The sequence below is a fragment of the Psammomys obesus genome, unplaced genomic scaffold (assembly GCF_907164565.1).
Source record: "Psammomys obesus unplaced genomic scaffold, mPsaObe1.curated_primary_1811, whole genome shotgun sequence".
NCBI classification, from domain to species: domain Eukaryota; kingdom Metazoa; phylum Chordata; class Mammalia; order Rodentia; family Muridae; genus Psammomys; species Psammomys obesus.
Window position 1 is genome coordinate 1,465,728 of NW_026596134.1, and position 25,114 is coordinate 1,490,841.

The 25,114-nt window shown below is 47.3% G+C and overlaps 1 protein-coding gene across 4 annotated transcripts in view; it reads right to left on the bottom strand.

The window, feature by feature from the left end:
• Mark3 (microtubule affinity regulating kinase 3) overlaps nucleotides 1-820 on the bottom strand; it is a 96,786-nt gene extending 95,966 nt beyond the window's left edge. For 2 of the 4 annotated variants that reach the window (XM_055592767.1, XM_055592766.1), the window contains exon 1: nucleotides 235-792. In XM_055592767.1, the coding sequence (XP_055448742.1) occupies nucleotides 235-254 (20 nt within the window). In that variant the 5' untranslated portion in view covers nucleotides 255-792. Of the gene's footprint in view, nucleotides 1-234 lie in introns of all 4 variants that reach the window. The other 2 variants (XM_055592768.1, XM_055592765.1) reach the window with 2 other exon arrangements.
• Nucleotides 821-25,114: the final 24,294 nt, after the last annotated feature.

Genomic DNA, 25,114 nt, shown 5'->3' on the forward strand with positions numbered 1-25,114 from the left:
ACCAAGGACAGGCAGGCTGTTAACCTTCCTGGCGTAAAAGGAGAGTTGTGTTCAAACACGCACTGGCAGCAGCAGCGCCCGGACGGGTAATGCTCAGCAGACCGTAAGGACAGCGCGCGGGCCGCACGCCCAGGCCGGGACAGGGCTGCGCCTTGACCCCTGCCCGGAGCATCTGGGCCGGGTCCCCCGGCTACCACCCTGAGGGTCTGCCACCTTGCAGCGCAGTGCACTCACGTTTTCAGTGTCTCGTTCATTCACCGTTGGCAAAGGGGTCCTAGTGGACATCTTACTGCGCTTTGATTCCGCACAACGCCAAGGCGAAAACAAAACCGCCCAGCTCTGGGCGGCCGACGAGCAGCGGCCGCGAGCCTCCGGGCCCTGCCCTCCCCTGCCGGAGTCTAGATCTCCGGCCTGGCCCGGGCCGTGCGCCCGCGGGCCCCGGGGCTCATTCTCCCCCAGCGCCGGCGGCCGCGGCGAGGAGCCCGGCGGAAGCGGGCCGGCCGGCTGCCGCAAAGCCTCAGGGCGCCTCGCGGGCCCCTCGCCGCTCGCAGCCGCAGCGCCGCGGAGCTCGGCCCCGGGGGTTCGACACAGCGCGGCCGGCAGCCCCTGAAGAGGCGGCGGCGCAGGAGGATGGAGCGGAGATGAAGCGCAAGACAGGCCGCCGCGGCTTGCAGGCGCCGACCATGGAGGGGGCCGCGGAGGAGGCGCCCACGCCCGGCTGCTTTCCCTTCTCCCGCTCGCTTTCCGCCCAGCCTCGCCCTGCCTGCTGCCACCGCCGCTCCCCGGCACCTCAAGAGCCTCACAGACCCAAGATGGCCGCGCCTCGGCTTCCTCCGCTGCCTCCGGCTGCCGGAAGTGACGCCGCTGCCGCCTGGAGTTCCGCCAATCAGCGCGTTCGAAGCAAGCTGCCGGCTGCTGTTGCTAGGGGCGACTCGTCCTGTTGGTTCGGAGTGGGTGGTGCCGTTGCGAAGGACTGGCTTGGTCTCCTCCAGCTGGAGCGGGCGGTGAGTTCCAATGGTCCAGATCGCCTGGGCATCCCTGACCCTTCCGGGCCGCTGCCCTAGTGGGAGTCTTGCGCCCGACTGCTGGGCTGGCATTTACACAGTACAGATCTAGGCTGGCTGGATTACACTACACTGTTTGCAAAAGTTGAGTTCGCTTTCCTCGGGCCGCGATGCAAAGGATGAAGCTACCCCGAGCGAAGCGGCAGTTGCAGGTCTCAGTGGAGTGGGGAAGGAGGCAGGCTCCTGCTTCATAACTGAACCATTCATCGAGCATCCAGCCAGTGAACTTTCTTGCCACTGGGTGTTGGACCCGACCGAATACCCATTCGAATGAAAGTAACAAAGGTGGCACAAAAGGGATGGGAAGAGGGGTTGGATGAGAACACATAGACGCCCCCCCCCCCCCCGGGATCAATTCCTAAATGCTGGCAGGGGCTTATATAATCAATATTTCTCTCTGTCTCTTCCTCTTCCCCCTTTGGCCCTCTCACACTCCCTACCCCTCACATTTTCCCTCTCGCCTTTTCTCCTTCCTCCTGTCTCTCCCTTCCCTCAAGCTCCCCAAACGCCCCTCTCTTCTTCAGCCTCCTGCATAGTGGCATTACTGTAGGCTTGGGCCAGGCTGAGTGACCTGCAGCTGGAACTCTAAGTGCTCTGCCTTTTCTGCCTCCTCACAGTGTTACCGTGCCTTTCTTGTCCTCTGAGGATCGTCCACTGGTACAGGAAAGGTCTGTGTGAGCCGGGGTAATGCAAACTGCTCCTCCTAGTCCACCTTGTACTGGTTCTCCATTAAGCCTCAGGGTGCAGACGACATGTGATGTGAAGTCTGGATAAGTAAGTTGCTTAACCAAATCAACTATGTTGTCGGTTAAGAGGAAACTGAACCCCATTCCTACAGCTTTGGACATTTCCTGCTTTGTGAAGCATAGATCTTTAAACATGAGCATCACTTCCAGAGAGGCCAGAAGGTCCCAATACGAATCAACACAGGTCTAAGATACATTAGGAACTCCTGTCTCACTCTCCTAGGGGTGTGCTCAAGGGACCAGATGGCCCTATTTAAAATGTTGTTCTCTTTCTCCCTTTTTGGTCGAGGAGAGATCCACAGTGGAATTCCTCCCAGCCAAGTGTTTGCCCCACACAGTTCAACTGACAGGTAGGTTGTGAAAATGGGAAGTGCACTCGGGAGCTGGGGGCCTAGGCAGAGGAACAATTGCAGGAGGCATGCTTACTCTGGAAGGATATTGATGGCTGAAGAGGCAGAAACAGAAGGATCCCTGGGGCCTGTTGGGCAGCCAGCTTAGCCTAAAGCCAAGGCATGCTGGTGAGAAACAGCAGGACGGATCATTGGAACACCAACAGCAGGTGAAGATGAGAAGCCAAACTAAAGATGCACGAGCAGGCAGACCTAGACAGAGCATGGTTCCAGCTTCCCCTCAACCCTGCTGAATTCTGGTGATTCAACGCTGGCTCCAGGTGAACTGGGGACCTCCCAAAAAGTTGTCAGTCACAGGCTGGAGCTTTGAAAAGGCCTGTGGAAACTTCAGAACATTTCACATTGGCCATGAGAGAAATAACTGGCCATGAGGCTTCCTCATTGATGCTACACATTAAACTGTGAGCCATGGAATGCCAAAGGTTAGGAGTAAAGATGACAGCACTTACCCTCAAGATGTTTTCTACTTTTCCTAAGCTTTAGAATTGAAGACACTGAAGTGTAAAATCACTATAAAGACCTGTAAATGGTAGGCATGTTTGTGACACGTGAAAAGGGAAGGGGGACTAGGAGGGCATGAGGGAGAGGAGGCAAGCTTTGTTTTGTCTGGAGGAACTTGTATGGTCCTAAATTTTGTGCATCTGTGACCTATCTGGAAGGAAGGGAGAAATTATACCTTAAAACTGTTGTTTTCATAATTCTTGTTCCCTGTGTGATTCTTCTACCCTTTATTTTATTTTATTTTTTAGATAGTCTTTCTGCATAGCTCAGGCTGGCCTCTAATTCCTGTCTTGCCTCAACTTTCCTAATGCAGAAATTGCAAATGAACACCATCATGCCCAGTTCGTTTTCTTGTCCTCCTGTTTAAATAGTTCATAGCTTGAGTATCATAACAACAAACCCATTGCAATTCAGAAATGCACCTAGGACTGGGGAAATGGCTCAGTGGTTACGGCTCTTGGTGCTCAAGCAGAAGGATTAGAGCTCCTGAAATCCACATAAGCCCCAGGTGGGCAAAGCAGCTCCAGGTCATTGTTTTCCAGTGCTTGAAGAACAGTAGATCTCACTGGCCTTGAACTTCCCAGCAGCTAGGCTAAACTAGCTACCCAATAGGGCCCAGAGATCTTTGTGTTTCTGCCCTTTAGCCCTAGGATTACAAGCATATACACCAACAACCTGTCTTATTTACCTGGGTCCAGAGGATGAGAGTCAAGGCCCTGTAGCTAGCATGGCTAGCACTTCACATTCTGAGCTGTCTCCCCCAGTGCTTGGGTGCAGAGGCAGGAGGGTCCCTTCGAGTTGGAGGCCAACCTAGTGTAGAGAGTTCCAGAACAGCCAAGATGACATAGTGAGACACTGTCTCAAAAGAAGGGGAGAGGGGTGCTGGAGAGAGGGCTCAGCAGTAGCAAGCACCTGCTGCTCTTGCAGAGGACCTGTGTTCCAGCCCCTCACTGGAACAACCTTCTGGAGCCCAGTGCCCTCTTCTGGCCACCTGTGGTCACCTCTTCATGCCCACATACACACACACACAGAGCTGAAACACAGTTAAAATAAATTTTAAATGTTACTTAGTTTTTACTTAGGGTTTCTCTGTGTAGCCTTGGCTGTCTTGGAACTCATCTGTAGACCAGGCTGGCCTCCAACTCAGAAAGATCCACCTGCACCAGCCTCCAGAGTGCTGGGACTCACTGAGTGTTTCCTCACTGCTCAGCAAAGTAATCTTTTTAAATGACATACTGGAAGAATCTAACAATATCTAGTAACATTAGTAGCAGCAGCAAGTTACACATACCACAATTCAATCCAAAATATTCGCCTGGACATAGGCTGTCAAGGTAGCTCATGGGAGAAGGGTGCTGGCCACCAAGCCTGTCAACCCGAGTTCAATCCCGGGAAACCCAGTGGAGGAGACAGATGACTCCTGAAGGTGTCCTCTGACTCACACACTCGCCTCGCCGCTTGTATGTGAATGTACACACATAAAATGAATAAAGACACGTAATTTAAATTTTATTTTGTTTGTTTGTTTGTTTTCAGATAGTGTCTTACTGTGTAGCCCTGCCTGGCCTAGAACTTGCTATGTAGACCAGGCTGGCCTCAGATTGAGAGATCAGCCTGCCTCTGCCTCCCTGTTAAAGGTGTTCACTGGAATTCCTGGCTGAATTTTTTTTTTTTTTTTCATTTTTAAGGGAGCTGGAAAGATGGCACATTGGTTAAATGATGTGCTGCTCTTACCAGGACCAGAGTTAGGTTCTCAGCCTGATAACTACCTGGAGCTCTCAGGCACTAAAGCCACTTCAGGCACATGCAGACCCACACATACACATGCACAGACATCCATCTGTCCTCATAACTTAAAGTCAAAATGAACCTTTCAAAGAATCTTAAAGTGGGGGATGGAGAGATGGCTCAGCAGTTAAGACACTGTCTGTTCTTCCAAAGGTCCTGAGTTCAATTTCCAGCAACCACATGGCACCTCACAACCATCTGTACTGGGATCTGATGCCCTCTTCATGCAGGTGTCCATGCAGATAGAGCACTCAGATACATTAAAAAAAAAAAAAAAAAAAAAAAAAAAAAGAGTCTTAAAGTAACATTTGGACAGGTGGTGGTGGTACACACTTTTAATCCCAGCACTAGATACTCTGAGTTCAAGGCCAGCCTGGTCTACAAAGTGAGTTCCAGATCAACCAGTACTACACAGAGAAACCCTGCCTTGGAAACACAAAAATAGATAGATAGATAGATAGATAGATAGATAGATAGATAGATAGATAGATAGATAGATAGACAGACAGATAGATGAAAGGCTTGAAATGTGCTGAGGGAACATGAATAAAGACATTCACAAACAACGCTCCAGGTCCCCATAGAAAAAAAGCTAGAAATGCGATAAATGTCCATTATCAATATGAACAGAGAATGTGGTATGTTTATGCCAAAACTAATATGTAACAGAGAGACAAAGGTTAACTCTAGCCTTGCCCAGTAAAGGGACTGAATCTCAGGAACATAAGCTGGAGCTGGTAAGTTGGTTCAGTGGGTGAAGACACATGCTGCCAAACTTGAAGACATGAGTTCAGTTCCTGGATCTACCTAGTGAAAGAAGAGAGCTGACTCCTGCAAACTGTCCTCTGACTTCTGTACAGTCTAATATTTGCTGCCAGCATGGAAAAGGGGAGCATGGTGAAGGCATAAAATCCTCAGTGCTCTATCTTAAGTCTCTGACCTCACATGGACAATTCCCGAGCAAGGAAGGCAGGACGAGAGGAACCAGAGAATTTGTTAGGACAGATTCCGTTCCTGAGGCTAGAATGCCTTCTCTCCTGTGGTATGACCTCAGACATGAGCTGTCTAGGGCTGGCCCTCTGAGTCAGCTCTGAGTTCCACCTACACGCCTTCCCCAGGGGTGTCAGGACTCAAAGCTTTCTTTCAGAATGAGGCCAGGAGAACCAAGGATGTAATGTGACCAAGTACAGATGAATAATTGGTGTGTTTGAATATTAATAGGAAGTAGTTTTTGTAGCCAAAGAAATCAAAAACAGACTCTCTTAAAACAAACTCTAATTTAGACCCAAGTCAAACAAATAGAAAACAAGAAAAAACCCAACTCCTAAATCTCCCTAATGATGGAAGCCTTAGAAGAAATCCTACTTTTATATAAAAGTGTTGCTTTAAATCATAGCTTCAGTCTGGGCATGGTACCATACACCTTTAATCCCAGCACTTGGAAGGCAGAGTAGGGCAAATCCCTGAGAATTCGAGGCCAATCTGGTCTACACAGCAAAATGCAGCCCATCCCTATCCAGGGCTACATAGAGAGACACTGTCCCTAAACTTTTCTTTTGTAAGGCTAGGGACTAACCCCAGAGCTTTGTGCACACTAGACAACCAACTGCTACTATAGGAGCCAGGCACAGTGGCGCACACCTGTGGTCTCAGCACTCAGAGAGACGGAGGCAGGTGGATCTCTGTCAGCCTGGTCAACAACAAAAAACTACTGAGCTATAGGGTCATCTTATTTAGGTCAGGCCTTGAATTAACATTTAGCCTAGGTTGCCCTCAAACTCAACCAACTGATTTAGTTTCATTTCTGTTGCTGAATAAAATATTCTGGCAAATGCTGGGGCGGGGGTGGGGGGTGCTATATGCCTTTGACCCCAGCTCTCAGGAGACAGGGGCAGGCAGACGGATCTTTCTGATTTTGAGGCCAGAATGAGTTCCAGGATAGCCAAGGCTACACAGAGAAACCCTATTTCAGAAAAAATAAAATTTCTGGCAAAAGCATTTTAGAAAAGAAAGGGTTTATTTTGTCTTTCAGTTCCAGATTATAATTCATCATTGTCAGAGTCCTAACAGCAGGAGCATGAAGCAGCTACTCCACAGTGCCCACAGTCCAGAACAGAGGAAATGAACGCTTGCAGAGCACTCAGCTTGCTCTCCTGATTCCTTACTCATACACAGCACTAGGCTCTGACCGGGAGACAGAGCTGCCGCTGTCAGCCTGCGTCTGTCCATATTGATTACAGCAATCAAGATACTCTTTCACCTCGTTCAGGCCAGCCTGATCCAGACTTGCTGAGAACCTTCCCTGGTGATTCTAGGGTATGTCAGGTTGACAATTAAAACTGACCAGCACAGATAGGTAGTAGCCCAGTTGCCCAGCATAGGTGAGGCCCTAAGATGAATCCTTAGCAGCACACAACAAAATAAAATTCCTAAGAGTTGTATGATAAGTCACAGAACTCAGATGAGGTCGCTGAACTTGCAGATACATGGGACTTCCTGACTTCAAAACTTCGCACAAAACTACACACATGGCTGGACATAGTGAGAACACCTTTAATCCCAGCACTCGGGAGGCAGAGGCAGGCAGATCTCTGAGTTCACGGCCAGCCTGGTCTACAGAGCTAGTTTGGGGACACCAGGACTACCCAGAGATCCTGTCAAAACAACAACAAAAACCCACAGTCACGAGGAGTGGAGAGCTGGGTTAGTGGTGAAGAAGCTTCGCAGCTAGAGTCAATGCCCAGCACCAGATGGCACCTCACAACCATATATACCTCCATTTCAGGGGATCTGATGCCCTCTTCAGGCCTGCGTGGGCACCAGACTTCTATGAACACAGACAAACTGTCTTAGATAAATTTCTATTGCCGTGATAAAATGCAACGAATAAGGTGACTTCTAAAAGGAAGCATTTAGTTGGGGCTTATACTTCAGAGGGTTAGTTCATAATCTTCACGATGGGAGCATGGTGGCAGGCCAGTACGGGGCTGAAGTAGTAGCTACGAGCTCACATTTGATCTTCAAGTTGCAGCAGACAGCATGGTCCTGGCCTAGGCATCTGAAATCTCAAAGCCGGCCAGGTGAGGTGGCCACACCTTGAAATCTCAAAGCCCACCCCCAATGAGACATTTTCCCCAACAAGTCCACACCTACCTCAGCAACTCCTCATCTTCTAATCCCTCCCAACAGCCCACCAAACTGGGAACCAAGCATTCAAGTATATGAGCCTATGGGAGTCAGTCTCATCCAAACCACCACACATGCCTATGGGCAAAACACCCACAATTAATAATTTTTAAAGATTTATTATTTTTACAGCATTCTGCCTGCATGTGTGCCTGCACACTGGAAGAGGGCGCTGGATCTCACTACAGATGGCTATGTGGTTGCTGGAACTTGAACTCAGACCATTAGAAAGAACAGCCAGTGCTCTTAACCTCTGAGCCATCTCTCCAGCCCAGTAATAATAATTTCTAAAGGCCACAATCATTAAGACAGCATGGTACTAGCACAGATGTAGTTACGTGAGGGAGCTAGAGATACCTAAGGACATAACACTTACCTAGCATGCTGAAGAGAATCAAACCCAGACCCACCCAAACCAGTCAATTGGGTTCTAGTCAATTGTTTATAATTTATCCATTTTTATTTTATGTGTGTGAGTGTTTGCCCATTTATATGTCTGTGTACCATGTGTGTGCCTGGTGGCCACAGAGCTCAGAAGAGGGCATCAGGTCTGGAGCGGCAGAGGGTTGTGAGCCACCATGTGGGTGCTGGAATCAAGCCCAGGTCCTCTGCAGGAGCACTAAGTGTGCTTACCCATTGAGCCACCACACCAGATCGAGTATGCAATATACCCTGGCTGTCTGGAACTCACAGAGATCCTCCTGTTTCCTGCCTCCCAAGTGCTGGAAACAAAAACGTGAGCCATCACACCTGGCTTCACCTGGTTTCTTGATGACCACGTGAAGGCAATTCAGTAGGGAAGAATGCAGTGCTGAGATAATCAAGACAGCAGCAAAAGAATGAGGTTGAGCCAGGTGGTGCTTTCCCACACTTCTGAGAGACAGAGGTAGGTACATCTGAGTTTGAAGCCAGCCTGGTCTACAGAGCGAGTTTCAGGACAGCCGGGGCTACACAGAAAAACACTGTCTTCAAAACAAACAAACAAATAATGTTGAACCCCCATTTCATCCATATACAAAAATTAACATAAAATCCCTGGTCATGATGATGCTTGCCTTTAATCTCAGCACTCAAGAGGCAAAGGCAAGGGGGTCTTTTGAATTCAAGGCCAGTCTGGTCTACAGAGCGAGTCCCAGGACAGCCAGGGCTACACAGAGAAACCCTATCTCCAAAAACCAGGTTAATAGGAATTAGAAGGGAAGAAAGTTAAGCAGTAAAGGCTTTACTTTTTTTTTTTTCTATGTGTGACTACCTGCATGCATGTGTCCCCAGTACATGTGGAGGTCAGAGACAACCTGGACCTGAGTGAGTCGGCAGGTTCCACCGTGGTGGAAAGCAGGTGTTTCAGACAGCTCGCTGGCCCTGGAGCCTCTGATTCTCCTGGCTCTGCCTCCCCTTTGATCATAGAAGTGCTTGGGTTATAGAGCTGTAACTGCGTCCTGGTTCTGGCAACATGAACTTGGGTCTTCATGCCCGTAAAGCCAGTTGCTTTCCGAACTGAGATATCTCCCCAGCCTGAGAAAAGGCTTCCTAAATCTTGAGGACATATTAGGTGGCCCCAACACAATGAGTGTAATGTCAACAACACAACAAGCCCAGAAACTGAACTTTCTGTTTCTGGCAGTGGTGGCTTTCCTGGCAGCTGACACATAACCGCAGGGTAACTGGGCCCTGGGTCTTTGAGTAGCTTCTGGTCTCAAAATAGGTTCTTTCTAGCTTTGGCTATCAGGAAACTCACTCTGTAGACCAGGCTGGCCTTGAACTCACAGAAACCCGACTGTATCTGCCTCCCTGAGTGCTGGGATTGCAGGCTTGTGCTACCACGCCAGTTGATACCTCCTGCTTTCAAAGGGGGTTCTGAGAAATGCCATTGTATTCACAATGAGAAGGAAAGGTAAGACATTCTACAGCCTTTCCTGGGAGACATAAAGAAAAAAGCTATTCACGCCAGGTAGAGAGGACACCTACAGAAACAACCAAGAACTTCACCCAGGCGCAGCCAGGTGAGCCAATTAGTTTATTGGTGTTTCTTGCAGGAGCACGGGTGGCTCAGGCGACTACACCACCAGCCTGTGTTTCCCTCAACTGTTCATTTCTTTATGTAGCCGCCTCCCACAGTGGCTATTGGAATCCTAGGGAGGGGAAAGAGATCATGAGCCCCCGGAGCCACGACCCTCCCCAGCCCCACCATAAAGGGGTGTTAGTAGGCCTGACCTAGGAGGGTGGCATGCACACTGCTCTGCTTCAGGCCAGCAATGGTCAAGGCCAACCAGGAGGACACAGCTGTACCACAGACATCCCTTCAATTTAGACAGCGTTGGTGATAGAGTGACTGCCAGCTCAGTGGGTTAGGAAGCACTAGATTTGTATAGCACCACTTGGAGTGTGTTCTTTCCAGGAAGGCTGTCCTGAAAGGCTAGAATGGAGTAGAAGGAAGAAAAGGGGAAAGCCCAATAACATAGACCTCTCTTCCCACCTTTCTGCCTCTCTCCTTCCCCTTTCTGGCCACTGTGATGCGAGCTGCTGCTCTCTACCACCACAACGGGGTGAAACCTCTGCGAGCCAAAATGACCCTTTCCTTAAGCAGTACTCCTCTGGTACTTCGTCCCAGTAGGAAAGGTTATCAGTCCAAGCACAACGTGGAGACACAATGTAGCCACTCCAAAGCAGAGAGGAGAACAAACTAGAGTGAGCACACTAGCCTCTCATCAACCAGCACCCTCTTACCCTCCAACAAAAGCAGACGTGTGAGACGCTGGAGAGAGCTGGGTGGCTAGTACTTGCTGCTCTTGCAGAGGAGCAGGACTGGATTCCCAGCACCCACATGTGGGCACCAGACAGTCACAGAGTGCACATATATGCACATGTAGGCAAAACATTCACATATATAAAATAAATCTAAAGAATTTTTTAAAAATATGCCAGGCATGATGGTGCAGCCTTTGACAGCACTCAGGAGGCAAAGGCAGTTGGACCTCTGTGTATTCAAGGTGAGCTCGGCCTCGGGTGGGTGTCTGAGAGTGCCTCCAGGAAGAACTGACTGAGGGGAAAAGCCCGTCCGCAGAGCATCTTCCAGCTGTAAAGGGGTCCAGTCAGAGAGTGCTTGAATAAGAACTGTCTGCGCCAGGAATGATGGCTCCTGCCTTTAAACCTGGGACTTGAGAAAAAGAGTGAGCCTAAGGTCAGCCTAAGGTCTACCTAGTAAGTTCTAGGCCAGCCAGACGTACATAGAGCGACCCTGTAGAGAGTTAGATGATAGATAGATGATAGATAGATAGATAGATAGATAGATAGATAGATAGATAGATAGATAATCTGATAGATAGATAGATAATTCTTGTAGGACACCAAGAAACAGTGCCCGAGCACAAATACAGCGCGGTGTTCCACTGTGTTCCCAGCCGGTTTTGTCTAACCGCTCTGCAGTTAGGCATTGGGGCCATCGTGACTAATGCTGCGGAAATATTAACAGACAAGTTGCTACTTGGAGGTGTACTTCCTTCTCTCCTGGGTGTACTCCTGAGGAGCGGAATTGCTCACTCCTTTGGTATACCTCTGTTTCAGCTCTTAAAGACCCAGAGCCCACTTTGCAAAGCCGCAGCACAGTCTTCCTTTCCCACCAGCAGTGTATGTGGAAGGCGGTCCCGACTGCCTGCTGTCTGCCTGGCCTCCTTTACCCTTGTCTGCACAGACAAATCACCACATACTGGGTAACACAACTCAACAGGGTTTCCCTCTCCCAGGGCGCCAGCACAATCTAAGGCAAGCTCTGTGAGTGTGTGTGTGTGTGTGTGTGTGTGTGTGTGTGTGTGTGTGTGTGTACTCAGTATGCTGCCTGGCATGCTGGTGCACACTTGCAATCCTAGCAGTTGGGAGGCAAAGAGGCAAGAAGGCACAGGTCTGAGGTCAGCCAGGGCTACGTGGGAAGAACCTGTCAAAACTGAAACGAACAAGCATCGCACGTGTCTCTTTCTCAAGAGGACACAGGTAATTGCACCTGAAAAGCAGCCAGATGATTCCAGGCAAAGTTTTGGCCTCAAGCTCCCTACACCTTTTGCCATATAAGGTAATGCACAGGTTGAGATTTGACTGGGCTTTCACACTAGTGGTGTGAAACGGGATCATATCGTGGCTTTGATTGGAGCGTTCCTGTGGCCTAACAACGCCGGCAGCTTCTCATATGCTCATCTGCAGCCTGTATTCTTTGGAGAAATGTGTGTGTGCAGATGCTTTGTCCAGCTTTAGAGTCACTTGTTTCTTCATTGTTGATCTGAAAGTTCCTTATGTAGCAGTGAGATCAGGGAAGATGATGAAACTGAAGGGCCAGCACAGGACTCCTCCTTTAGATGACAATACAGCAGAATCTGTCCGGTGTAACTGTTTGGAATCATTGGAACACTTGCAGTTTCTAGACCAAGGCTCATGCCTTCTCAGTTCCTCTTATGCACTGTGATAGGACACTATGGACCTGGGAACTGTGTGAGTGTGGGTAAACTCAGCTGTGGGTACACATGTGTAGGACAGAAATTGATGTCCAGTGTCTTCCTATATGCAATATAGCATATTGCTCTTTATCTTTTTTTTTTTTTTATCTTTACAAATCAAATGCCTTTATTTTTGCTCCTTCTGTCGCATGTGAAAGATGGCAGTGACCTTGGCAAAAGGCTTAGAGTCTTTGTCCCATTGAGAAGCCAGAATTTTTCCCAAAGTGAAAGGGAGGGTGTCTAGCCCAGTGCTGTAACCTAAAGAACGTCAGGGTCAGCAGTGGGCAAAGTGGCTAGCTGCCTGAGCCCAGGCTGGGGCTTACCCTTGTTTGCCTGAGTAAAGAGACATCAGTCCTAGGGGGCTCTTTATCTTTTTTTGAGGCAGGATCATTCACTGAATCAGGAGCTCAACACTTTGGTTAGACTGGCTGGCCAGTGTGCCCCCATGACCCCCAGAACTGGAGTTACACCCTTATGCCACCAGGCCTGGCTTTTATGTGGATTGTGTGGGTTCAAACTTAGGTCCTCAGGATTGCCCAGCAAGCGCGTTCCCCACTGAGCCATCTAGACAGCCCACGGGTAATAAATACAAGGGACAGCAATGTACTGTCTCATGGGGCCAGTCCACCACTGTGGGTTAGCATCTGGTCAGGGCTGTCTTGCCTGAGGAAGAGGGGAATGACGGGCAGAGAAGAAAACAAGAGATTATCGCTGCTTTGTTTTAAAACTAATTGAGAAAAGAGATTGTATGAAAAATAATGGCTGAAAACTTCTTAAAAATTTGATGAAATACCAAAACAAACAAACAAACAAACAAAAAAGGTAGCGTCCATTGAGACCAAGATGGCCAGGAAATTTTCCATCTTCCTCAAGAATGCCCTGACAAAAGTGACAAAAAAGAGCTGCTTGCTGCTCATTTCCACTGCTATAATTCTTTCCTCTAACCAGGAGCCACCCAGGATCAACCAGGCCACACCCTACAGCTACCCAGTGCCCACAGGAGATAACAGGAACCTGCCTGATGTTCCCAGCCACACCCAGGACCTTCAGGGCCCAAGCCTGGAGTGTCTGCAAAACCTGTAAATACTCCCACTGATGGAACGGGTCCCTTTCCCTGTGGCCCCCAATAAAAACGTGAAAACCAGTCCTTCCCTAAAAGGAGATTAATTCTATCTCATGGGAGGCTGTGGGAAGAGAATGGAGAACTTATGGGCACGAGCGACATAAGTTTGAGTCTACCCTGGACTATGTAAAGAGACTGTCTCACATACACACTCACATTCACACACACACACACACACACACACACACACACACACACACACACACAAAGTGGGAAGGGATAAGAAATTCCCAGATAAACAAAAGCCAAGAGTGCTCATTATTACTAGACGTGCTCCCCCAAAACATACTAAATCCTAGGCACGGTGCCTCATGCCTAGTTCTTCCCAGAACCTGAGACAGGGGGATGAGTTTGAGACTAGCCTGTACTATCAGGAAGCCTGAACCACAGAAGGTGACCCCATCTTCAAAATAAATAAATAAATAAATAAATAAACAAACAAACAAAACTCCAAAGAACAAATAAAAAGAAAAAAAAAGAGCAAAATAAGAAGAGAGTGAGTATTCAACCCTAAATAGGAAGTCATTATGTTATGTAAACTAAATCAGATTCAAAAGGACAATTACTGCATGTTTTCTCTCGTATGCAGAAATCACATTTAAAATTGTGTGCATGTGCTTGTTTACACTGTGTGTGTGTGTGTGTGTGTGTGTGTGTGGGTAACCAAACTAGAAAGGGGCTATGAGAGGGGAGGGAGACTCCTTAAGGGAAGTGGGAATAGAGAGCTTGATGGAGCCAAGGGTAGAAAGCAGAAGTGGAGAAGGACTGGGGGAAGGAAGAGGTCACTGTGGTGGGGGCCTGGGGAGATGGCTCACTGGGTAAGAGCACTGCTTCCCAGCACCCGCACGGAGGCTCCCAGCTGTAGATAACTCCATAGCTTCAGCTCCGGGGATGTAGCTCCTGCCTCCAATGGCAGTAAGCACACATATGGAACGCGTACTTACATACAGGTAAAATATTCAGAAACTCAAAATTAATGATACATTAAAACCAAAAACCAAACAGGTCACGGGAACTGAGGAGAGCAGAGGAGAGGGTTACAAAAAAAAAACAAAGTAAGCCGAGTGAGCGGGTGTGGTGAAGCAGGCCTGGGACCCCAGCATGCTGGGAGGCAGAGGCCAACCTGATTCACAAAGCCAGTCCAGGACAGCAAAAGCCACACAGGGAAACCCTGTCCTGGAACAAACAAACAGAAGAAACAAAGTATAATGAGGAATCTAGTGAAACAGAGGGTTAACTGTCCACAGCCAAAAGAAACATGCAGATCACTACCCAGGGAAGACAGCACACACACCTTCACAAGGGCACACAAACCTTCTCTAGGACAGGCCGTATGGGGAGGCGCATCAAGTCCTGAGGTACTTCATAAGATATGCAAAGGGTCTCCTCACCCACAACAGGATGAAGTTAGAACTCATGAACAAGCTAGCTGTAATCCCAGCACTAAGAAGATTTAGGCAGAATTCAGAGGATCCAGAATTCTAGGCCACCCTGGTATAAGAACTCCTCTCCAAAGGAGTAAAAAAGTACTATGAATAATTGTTCATTACATTTTTTATTTATGGTTCATTATGCATTACATGCATATCCTCTAGTATATACCAAATATGTTACAAAGGAAAAAATAACAAATTTAAATATAAGACAATTAGAGAAAGCTCTAAGAAATGAGCAGGAGTAAAGATGGGGCAGAAATTGAGGGAATGGTTAACCAATGACTGGTCTAACTTGCGACCCATGCCACCCCTGACACTGTTACTGATAATCTGCTATACTTGTAAACAGGAGCCTAGCATAACTGTTATCAGAGAGGCTTCACCCAGCAACTAATGGAAACATGCAGAGACCACAGCCAAACATTAGGCGAAGCTTGGGGAATCCTGTGGAAGAGGGAGAGAAAGGTTTGCAGGAGCCAGAGGGGTCAAGAAGATAACAAGAAAACCTACAGAATCAACGAACCTGGACCCATAGAGGCTCACAGAGACTGAACCACCAGCCAGAGAGCATGCATGAGACTGACCTAGGTCCTCTGTACATACGCAACAGTTGTGTCGCTTGGTCTTCATGTGAGACTCCTATCAGCAGGAGCAGGGCTGTCTCTGGCTCTGTTGCCTGCCTTTGGACCCCTTTCCCCTAACTGGGCCGCCTTGTCTAGCCTCAGTAGAAGGTGACCCCAGTCCTACTGCAACCTGGTATTACAAGGCTGGCTGGCATCTTCTTTCTGAGGAGGGAGCGAGAGGCGAGTAAGGAGGGGAGAGGTAGGGACCAGAGGGGGGAGGGAAGCTGTGATTGGGATGTGAATTAAATAATTTAATATAATAGTAGTAATAATAATAAAAAGCTCTAAGAGACAGGGAAAAGGCAAGATGAAAGGTGACGTGAGTCCAGGCACATCTATCAGCACTGAATGCTTTCATATATGAAGACCTTGGGGCCAGGTCCTCAGTGTTCTAAGTGAAAATGAGCTGCACCTTGGGATTCTAGACCCAGCTAACTTATCAATAAAATGAAGAGCAGAACAAAGGCATTTTCAAACCTAACCACTGTGGAAGATTAGACCATTGCCCAAGAATAGTTATTCTCTTTCCTCGGTTTACAAGAAGTGTGCTTCCTTGCCCCAGCAGGATTGGGCTTAGCCACATGACTTATTTTGAACAACAAAATGTAAAAGATGTAACTCAGACAGAGGCTTGAACTATGCCCCACATGGGGTTGGGTTTGACTTTTATCTCCAGAAGCATGCCTCATGCCGAAATAGAATGTAGATGGCAGAGTAGGGCTGGTCCCGAACAAAAGGCCAGGATCAAGTCCAGCCAAGTCCTGAGATAAGAGCTAAACCAAGGAGGAACTGCAGATTTGTAGAAAGAAAGCAATGGTATTTTATCACTGAAGCTTAGGGTGGTTTTCTGTGCCACAAAAGCAAAGTAATGGCCTGGCGAGGTGGCCCATGCCTTTAATTACACACACATACACACATATACAGATGTAAGAAAGGAAGGTAAACTGGGTATGGTGGCGCACGCCTTTAATCCCAGCCCTGGGAGGCAGAGGCAGGCGGATCTCTGTGAGTTCAAGGCCAGCCTGGTCTACAAAGTGAGTCCAGGACAGCCAGGGCTATACAGAAAAACCCTGTCTTGAAAAACAAAAAAAAAAAAACAACAAAAAACAAAAAAAAAAAAAAAAAAAAAAAAAAAAAAAAAAAAAAAAAAAAAAAAGTAAAATAATGAAAAAAAGAATTTGAAACAGGACAATATTGGAACTCAGATAAGAAAGATGTGTTGACACATGCCTGTAAACCCAACACTGTGTGGGTTGGAGGATAAAGTAGTTCAAGGCCACTCTGGGCCATATACTGAGTTTAATACTAGCCTGGTTTTCAAGAGGTGCTGTCTCAAAAAAAAAAAAAAAAAAAGAAATGTGTTGTATACCTCTGTAAAAAAATAAACAACAACAAGTGAAGAGCTGGAGCTAGAAAGATGGCTCCATGGGTAAAGCGCCTCCCTGCAAGCTTTAGGACCCAAATTCAAGTTGCAAACACCTATGTAAAAAGCCTGCTGTCAGCTGGGCATAGTGGACCTTTAGTCCCAGCACTCAGGGAGGCAGAGGCAGGTAGATCGCTGTGAGACCAGCCTGGTATACAAATGAAGTATATAAAGGTAGCCAAGGCTACACAGAGAAACTGTCTTGAAAAAAAAAAACAAAATCAAAAATCATTCAAACAAACAAAAAAGCCTGCTGTGGCCACTTGTATCTGTAACCCAGCTCCAGGTTCATTAAGAGAACATGTCTCAAAAAAAACAAATCAAGTGGGCAGTGATCATGGAAGACACCAATATTATTAATCTCTGGCTAGAGTGCATGTGCACACATGGGCAGACACACATGTATAAACATACACACACACAGAGAAACATACAAGTACATATACTACATACACACAGACACACATGTACATACACCACACAGGGAGAAACACGAGTACACACATACTGAAAGATCCCCGGAGGGTATCTTCCGTCAGAGAGACCCCCTCCCAAAGAACGAGTCCATTCGGATGCAAACAGCAAGAGGCTTTTATTTTGATTCACGAGTACTCGGGGCAGCAAGGTCACTCGGGAGGACCCTGCGCGCCTCTTTGGGGAAAAACTGGGGTTTTTATAGGGTTTTAAAGCAGAAGCACTGGTACAGAAGCGAGAGGGCATGGTTACAGGGGGCTGATTGGTACGTTTACACGAGACAATTTGCGTCAAAGTTTGGCAGGGGCACCAAGATTCCAGGAACTGGGTGGTCAAGGGGGGTAGGATGACCCCTTGACGTGGCCCGCCACCTGTTATTTTGTTTTTCCCTATCTTAGCTGAAACAGTCTCACAGATATCTATGAGAGTGATTAACACAAACTGTTTTTAGTATGACTGGGGCAGCCTGACCACAGATATCCCAAGTGGGTGACACAGCTAGGTTTCTCAGTAATTTTCCAGTTTCTCATCTGGCCTTCAGAGTTTTATAAAACAGTGGTGTCTCACAAAATGGCATTAGCTATGTTTAACTTAGGGTGAGGCTGGGGTCTTTCAATACCACACAGACACACACACACACACAAATAAAAACAGTGCTGACAGATCTTCACCTTTTGACTCAATCCATAAAACTCAGAAAGCTTTATTGTAATTGTAAATGGATTAGAACTACTTCAGTCTTGACCATGTAAAAGGAACCATAAAGATGATGCAAGCAGGGAGCCGGAAAACTGAGTTAGAGGAAGAGGCACACTCCTCTGCCCTCCAGGCAGACAAGGGTGTTGTTATGGACAGAAGGTAAGTAATGGAACTGCAAACACTATGTTTAAGCTTGTGAATGTAACCAACAGATGGGCTGAGAATAATAACCATGCTGGGACGAAAATATGGGGTTTGGAGTTAGTTCCTCATATCGCCCTGTAAGGCATCAGTGAACAATGTTCCCAATCGGCAGCGGCATGTATCAGCTTCCTATACCACACAGCACAGGGACATAGTACTTGAAGAAGTTCAAGTCAGCATACCACTCCATAGTCCAGGTCTTCTGTGATCTTAATGAAGCTGGATTATTATTTTCAAGACAGGGTTTCTCAGTGTAGCCCTGGCCATCCGGAACTTACTCTGTAAACCAGGCTGACCTCAAACTCAGAGATCTTCTCGCTTCTCAAGTGCTTGGATCAAAGGCCTGCATTACCACTGCCCAGCAAGCTGGAAATTTCGTATGTCCTAGTGGCACTCTTGCCATGATGACCTCTTAGGGAATCAGGGTCACACCTTCCTCATGTGTTCATTGCTCTTGCCAATTTAAACAAGCTGAAGAATGGCACATGCAATTATATGCATTATGTCATAATTGATTGTAATATATGCCCATGGCACTTACTGACTGTGCCTCTAACCATCACTGTAGAGTGCCTTATTTACAAAAAATAACTCACTGCTGTCTAACTTACTGGTGGCGGCACACACCTTTACTCCCAGCATTCCAGAGGCAGAGGCAGGTGGATCTCTGAGTTTGAGGCCAGCCTTCTCTACATAGTGAGTTCCAGGACAGCCAGGGCTACACAGAGAAACCTTGTCTTGAAAACAAACAAACAAACAAACAAACAAAATATCACTTCCCTTTCTAGCCACACACTGGTGGATAGGACAGGTTTTCTTAATAAGAACTTCAGGACCAGGGGCTGGAGAGATGGCTCAGTGGTTAAGAGCCTGCCTGCTCTTCCAGAGGACCCAGATTAATTCCCAATACCCACATGGCAGCTCACAACTATCTATAACTTCAGTTCTAGGGATTCTAATACCTTTGTACCAATACACAGACAATAAAATTAAATAAATCCTTTAAAAAATAAAATAAAAAGCACTTCAGGACCTTTCCCCACACATCCTCAGCTGTGCTTTCTGGTGCGAGGAGCTGGGCTCTGCTGTCTGCACTGCTTTTCAGCACTTCTTTTGCTCCTGACACAGTTCGAAAGTCTTCCTGTGCACACTGAGTGGAAGGATTGGATCCTCCTTTCAAGTGCCGAATCTGCTGCCTCCAAATACCCACGAGGCCCAGGAAGCAGCGCTGTACTACTTCCTGCACCACTTCCTCCTAGTGGTGCAAGGTGCCAGGTACAACGATCTACCTTTTACTTCAGCCGGCCTGGGAAGGTCAGCTCCGTAAGAACATGGAGGCTCATGATGAGTCCTCTTACTCATCAGGAAAGAGAGTCTTATGTTCGCCCTCTCACCTGCTCATCAGCCCCGACCAACAGACACCTTCATGCAGTGGAGCAGTACGCTGTCTTATAGGTGGGTCAGGTACCTCAGATTTGCACAGCTCTGCAGGAGACAAGGAGTACATACTGCTGCCTTCTCCCAAAGAACTATGGGCGAACCCCGCGGCAGGGCCACTGCTCACTGCTCACCTCAGGGACTGACGTCAGTAGGCCACCTGCCACTGTTTCATTGGATCACTTCTGGACCCAGCTGCCTTCCTGAAGTCGCTAGAAGTAGGGCCTGCAAGCATGGACTCCTACAGTGCTCTCAGGAGAAGGGATGTAAGGAAGCAGGATGGGGTCAAGGACAGATAGATGCAAAGCTGTGAGGGAGAAGGGCTATACTAGTCAGGGTCCTCTAGAGAAACAGCTTATAGGAACATATAAGAACATATATATGTATATACATATATGTACATGTACCATATGGGTCTTATTAGAATGGCTCACAGGCTGTGGTCCAGCAAGTCCAACAATGCCTGTCTACCAACAGAAAGTCCAATGCAGTAGTTGTCCGGTCCACAAGGTTGGCTGTCTCAGCTGGTCTTCAGTATACCCTGGAATCCTAAAGGAGTCAGATCTAATGCCACTGAAGGAATGCCTGTGAGAGCAAGCAGGCAAAGAGAACAAGCTTTCCTTCTTCCATGTCCTTCAGATAGGCTGCCAGTAGACAGCATGGCTCAGCTTTGAGGGAGATCTTTCCACCTCAAAGGTTTTGGATGGCCAGGCAGGCACTGTGGCACATACCTGTGATCCCAGCACTCTGGAGGCAGAGGCAGGTGGATCTCCTGAGTTCAAGTCTAGCCTGGTCTAGAAATAGAGTCCAGGACAACTTAGGCTACACAGAGAAAGATTTTGGATTGAAGCTTTATCTTCCTGCCTTGAAAGATCTGGATAAAAAGTGGGTACACTTCAAATGATAAAACAAAACAAAAACACACCTCACAGGTATATATGGCCAATTTGATTTTCCTTAATTTCAGATGTAATCAAGTTGACAACCAAGAATAGCCACCACAAGGGCCAAAGACTAGAGTTGATCCGAGCTTGAGACAAGGAGTGCCTGGAGTATTTTACAGTGATAAAATACTCATGGCCGTGCCCTACCCCCACCAGTGTGTCAGTCCTTGCTGACTCCACATTCTGCTGATTCTCTGTAGGGGAGCACAGCTTGGAGTTGAAGAGGCCAGCGCCTGGAAGTGCAGGCAGTGATGACCGGTGGGCGGTGGTGGCTGACTACAGAGAGCACCAGCAGTGAGAAAGCGCCTTAGAAGGTAATCCCAGGGGACCTTCAGGTGACCGTTTCCCCGTTATACTCTCTCACATCTAAGCTGTGCTGGTTCCCGGCCTTTTGGTTTGTTTTGTCAACTCCAAGTATCTGGAAGAAGAGGAAGCCAGGGCTAAGAAATTGCTTCTATCAAACTGGTCCGTGGGCAAGTATGTAGGGCATTTCTTTGAATCATAATTTATTTGGGAAGGCTCAGCTCACTAAGGATAGCAAGATCCCTGGGCAGGTGGTCTTGGGAAGTATAAGCAAACTGAAGAAGCCATGGGGAGCAAGCCAGTAAAGGGCATTTCTCCATGGCCTCTGTTTCAGTTCCTGCCTCTAGGTTCCCACCTTGAATTCTCTTCACAATGAACTGCAACTGGAACACATAAAGTGAGATAAATCCTTTTCTCTCTGAGTTGCTTTTGGTTATGGTGTTTGTTCTGTTCTGGGTATTTTTGTTTTTAATAATATTTTTATTTTATGCAATTAGCATTTTGACTGCACGTATGTCTGTGTGATAGTGTTAGATTCCCTGAAACAGGAATTACAGTTGTGAGCTGCCATGTGGGTACTGGGAATTGATCCCGGAGCCTCTGGAAGAGCAGCCAGGGTTCTTCACCGCTGAAGCATCTCTCCAGCCCATTTTGTTTTGCTTTTAGATTTCAGTTCTTAACTAAAAATGTGGCATTGACAGTTACTGCTGTGAGGGACTAGCTGGATGAGGGTGCTTTATTTCATGTCTTTTGATCGTGTTGTTCACCCATGGATGGCAGCTGGTGTCCTAGTTCCTTTTCTACTGCTGTGATAAAATACAATGACCAAAGGCTGGAGATGGGTCAGTGGTTAAGAAGGCTTGCTGTTCTTCCAGAGGACCGGAGTTCAGTTCCCAGAAGCCACAGCAAGTGGTTCACAGCTAAGTGCCACTCAGTGTCTGATACCTGCTCTCTGCAGGAACCTGCACATACTAACATGGACACATGCATACACATAATTTTAAATATTTTTTTTTCCCAATACAGAATCTCTGTGTAGTGCTGCTTTCCTTGAACTATGCAGACTAGGCTACCCTTCCGTCTCACAGAGATCCATCAACCTGGGGTTAAAGGTATGCCTGGCTCATACACAGGTTTCTCTGTGTAGCCATGACTGTTCTGCAACTTGCTCTGTAGACTAGGCTGGCCTTGAACAGAGATCTGCCTGCCTCTGCCTCCTGAGAGCTGGTATTAAAGATGTGTGCCACCACTGCCCCGCTACGAAATTATTAAAAAATATTTTTTATTTATGTGTGTGTGTCTGTGGATGGGTTTGTGCACTTAAGAACAGTGCCCATGGAGGCCAGAGAAGGACATCAAATCCCCTGGAACTAGATTTCCCTGGGAAACTAGAACTGAGTCACGGTCTTCTGCAAGACTAGCCCTTTTTTTTTTTTTTAAGATAGGGCCCCCCTCTCTACATAACCATGGCTGTCCTAGAACTCACCTACGTAGATCAGACTAAACTGCTCTCAGATTCACAAAGATCCACCTGCCTCTACCTTCACGTGCCACCATGCCTAAAAGATTTGTGTTTTTCCTGCATTTATGTGTGTACACCATACGAATGAGGTCAGAAAGGGTGTTGGGTTTCCCTGAGAGGGGTTATGAATGCTTGTGTGCTATCATGTAGATGCTGGGAATAGAACCCGGTTCTCTGTTAGAGCAGTCAGCCCTTATTTGACCTGACACACTAAAGAACTCATCAGCCCAAGCTGTTCAGCAAGAGGATTAGGGTTAGGACAGACCTCAGGCACTATAGGAACATTGAAGGAGTCTGGTAATTGAAATCCTGCCTCCTGGCATTGGCAGATGCAGGTCTTTTTCCATAGTTCCATTTCTCAGAGACTGTCCTTGGCGTCTCTGCTGGCGGGGTGCTCCGAGCCTGAAAAGTAGATAGCAAGCTCCCCGAAACCCTGGGAACCAGACAGCAAACTTTGTGTAACCTTGAGTGAATTCCTGCATGCCATGCCAAGTGGCACAGATGTGTTGCTACCATGAAAAAGAAATTGTTTGTACCCTTTGCTTTGTTCAGTGTTGTTTGCACGTTCAGTAAACTGAGATTTGATCAGGAATCTGTCCTGTCTTCATTCTTCGCGTCTCTGTCCCCCAATTTCCACTCCCTCTTTCAGGTGGACCCTGTTCAACTAGCCCGCGGGACGGGTCAGTTGGTGCCCTAACAAGGGACCTTGAAAAACGAGGGGCAAAGTGAGAAACACTGCTTTTTGGAGCTCCGGATGCCTAAGTAAAAAAAGGGCTTTGAGACGACCGCCCATCGCACGGAGGAAGACAAGGTAGGCAGGCAGTGCAATCATGGAGCAGAGCAGTACCAGGAGTTATTTATGAGGACTTTAAAGTCAATGCTAAATAAACTCGAGGAATTGGGAGAAACGCCCTTATCCCCTTTAGTTTGTAAATGAAGTTTGTCCCTGGTTCCCAATTGAAGGTACGTTCTGTGAACCCTAATTAGAGACATGCTGGATCCTCGGCATGAGAGTGATAAAATTAAAAATTTGATCTCACAAGCTAAAGAGTTGCTTGGAAAAATTAGAGCAGCCAAACACGCAGGAAAAAAAGTACTTCTAAGGTTATTTCAAATGTTCATAAAGGAGCTCAAACAGATTTGTGTAATTTGAGAGCAGATAGTGAGGATGAAACGGAGTCAGAGGAAGAAACTGCCAAGTCTCATAATTCAGACTGGCCTTCCGCGCCCTCTGTTCCTATGGCTTTCCCTGCCACATGTGCAGGAGATACGGACCACTGCAGGAAGATATTAATGTTCTCCGAGAGAAAGTCCAATTAGAAAGGGAACAAGTTCAGTTATTAAGGTAATTAGAGAAATTAAAAAAACAATAATAGTAATAACCACCACCATAATAAAATTGGATTGTTTGCACTGGTAAATTTTAAAGTCTGGTTTTAACTTTTAAAATTATAAATGTGCTTTACGATTTTACTCCTAAAGAGGATGCTGTGCTTTAATATTACAAATACAGGTTTTAAAAAATTTTTTTAAATATTTAAAAAGCAGGTACCACGGCTGTTTTTTTGTCTTTGTCTGCCGGATATCTGTTTTGGTTTCTGGTTTTCGGTTTGCTAGCAAGGTCTGGGAAAACTTGGGAGTTTCCAGTCTGGTCGAGGGAATATGGAGGACGCTCCATTTCCCAGGGAAGAGGTCCATAAAGGTTATACTCCTTTTGGGGCCAGGAGAGAGGGTTGCTGGGACCCTATTCTGTGTGATAAGAGGGCTGCTGGAGCCCACTCTCCATCTGGAAGCTGTGGAGTGTGCCATGGGGGCTCTGCTCCTTCTGATATCTATGTTCGTAGAGGGGACCCTTGAGGGGGTCCACTCCTGGAATTTGTGGGATTTGTGTCTGGTAGGAGCTAGTCAAGTCCTGGTATTTGAGTATTCTGGTTACTCCAAGGTGACAATATCAGATTTCTATGTTCCTTAGCTATGTCTCTATATGTGTGTTTATTTGTGGACTTGACAATATTTTAAAATCTGACAATATTAGTATTTTTAGACATGAGATAGTTTGACTCAACACCTCTGAATTTGGTCCTGGACCATCAGTTAAATTCTAATCAGGTATTTTAAAATAATAACCCAAGGACAGTCTTTGAGAAATGGAACTATGGCTAAGACCCGCATCTGCCAAGGCCAGGAGGCAGAATTCCAATTACCAGACTCCTTCAGAACATGCTGTTTAGGTTTCCTCTCAGGCCATGCACTTCTTAGCCTGCACCAGGGAATCTTGACTATCACACCTCAAGCTTCCTCCACCCACTTGTACTATAGGGGTCAGTTCAGTCAGGTTGAACTTGGCCTCAAAGCTCATCTAGCTGAACAAGAGTGAACCCCACTCTCACTGGGTGTACCCTGGTGTGGCTGTTTCAGCAGCCTGGCAAATCTCTCTGCAGAGCTGTCCAGAGGATCCTTGGAATTAGCACCAGGGTAGGGGGGTCAGGGCAGTACAGGGCCCAGGAGGCCCTCTGAACTGCTGTGCTGCAGGGTCCTGCTTCAGCTTTGGTCTGTAAGGTCTCCATGCCCATGTGGGACACAAGGCCCATTCCAAAGTGAGGTCCACAGGATACCACTCCTCCACAGAACTCATACAGGGCGACCCCCACATCTGAGCCTAGCCCATCTTGCAACTGTATGTAAAGAGGCTGTTTGATTTTCTCTTTTCTAGTGGGTGTGTAGTTTACTGTGTTGATTAGCTTTTA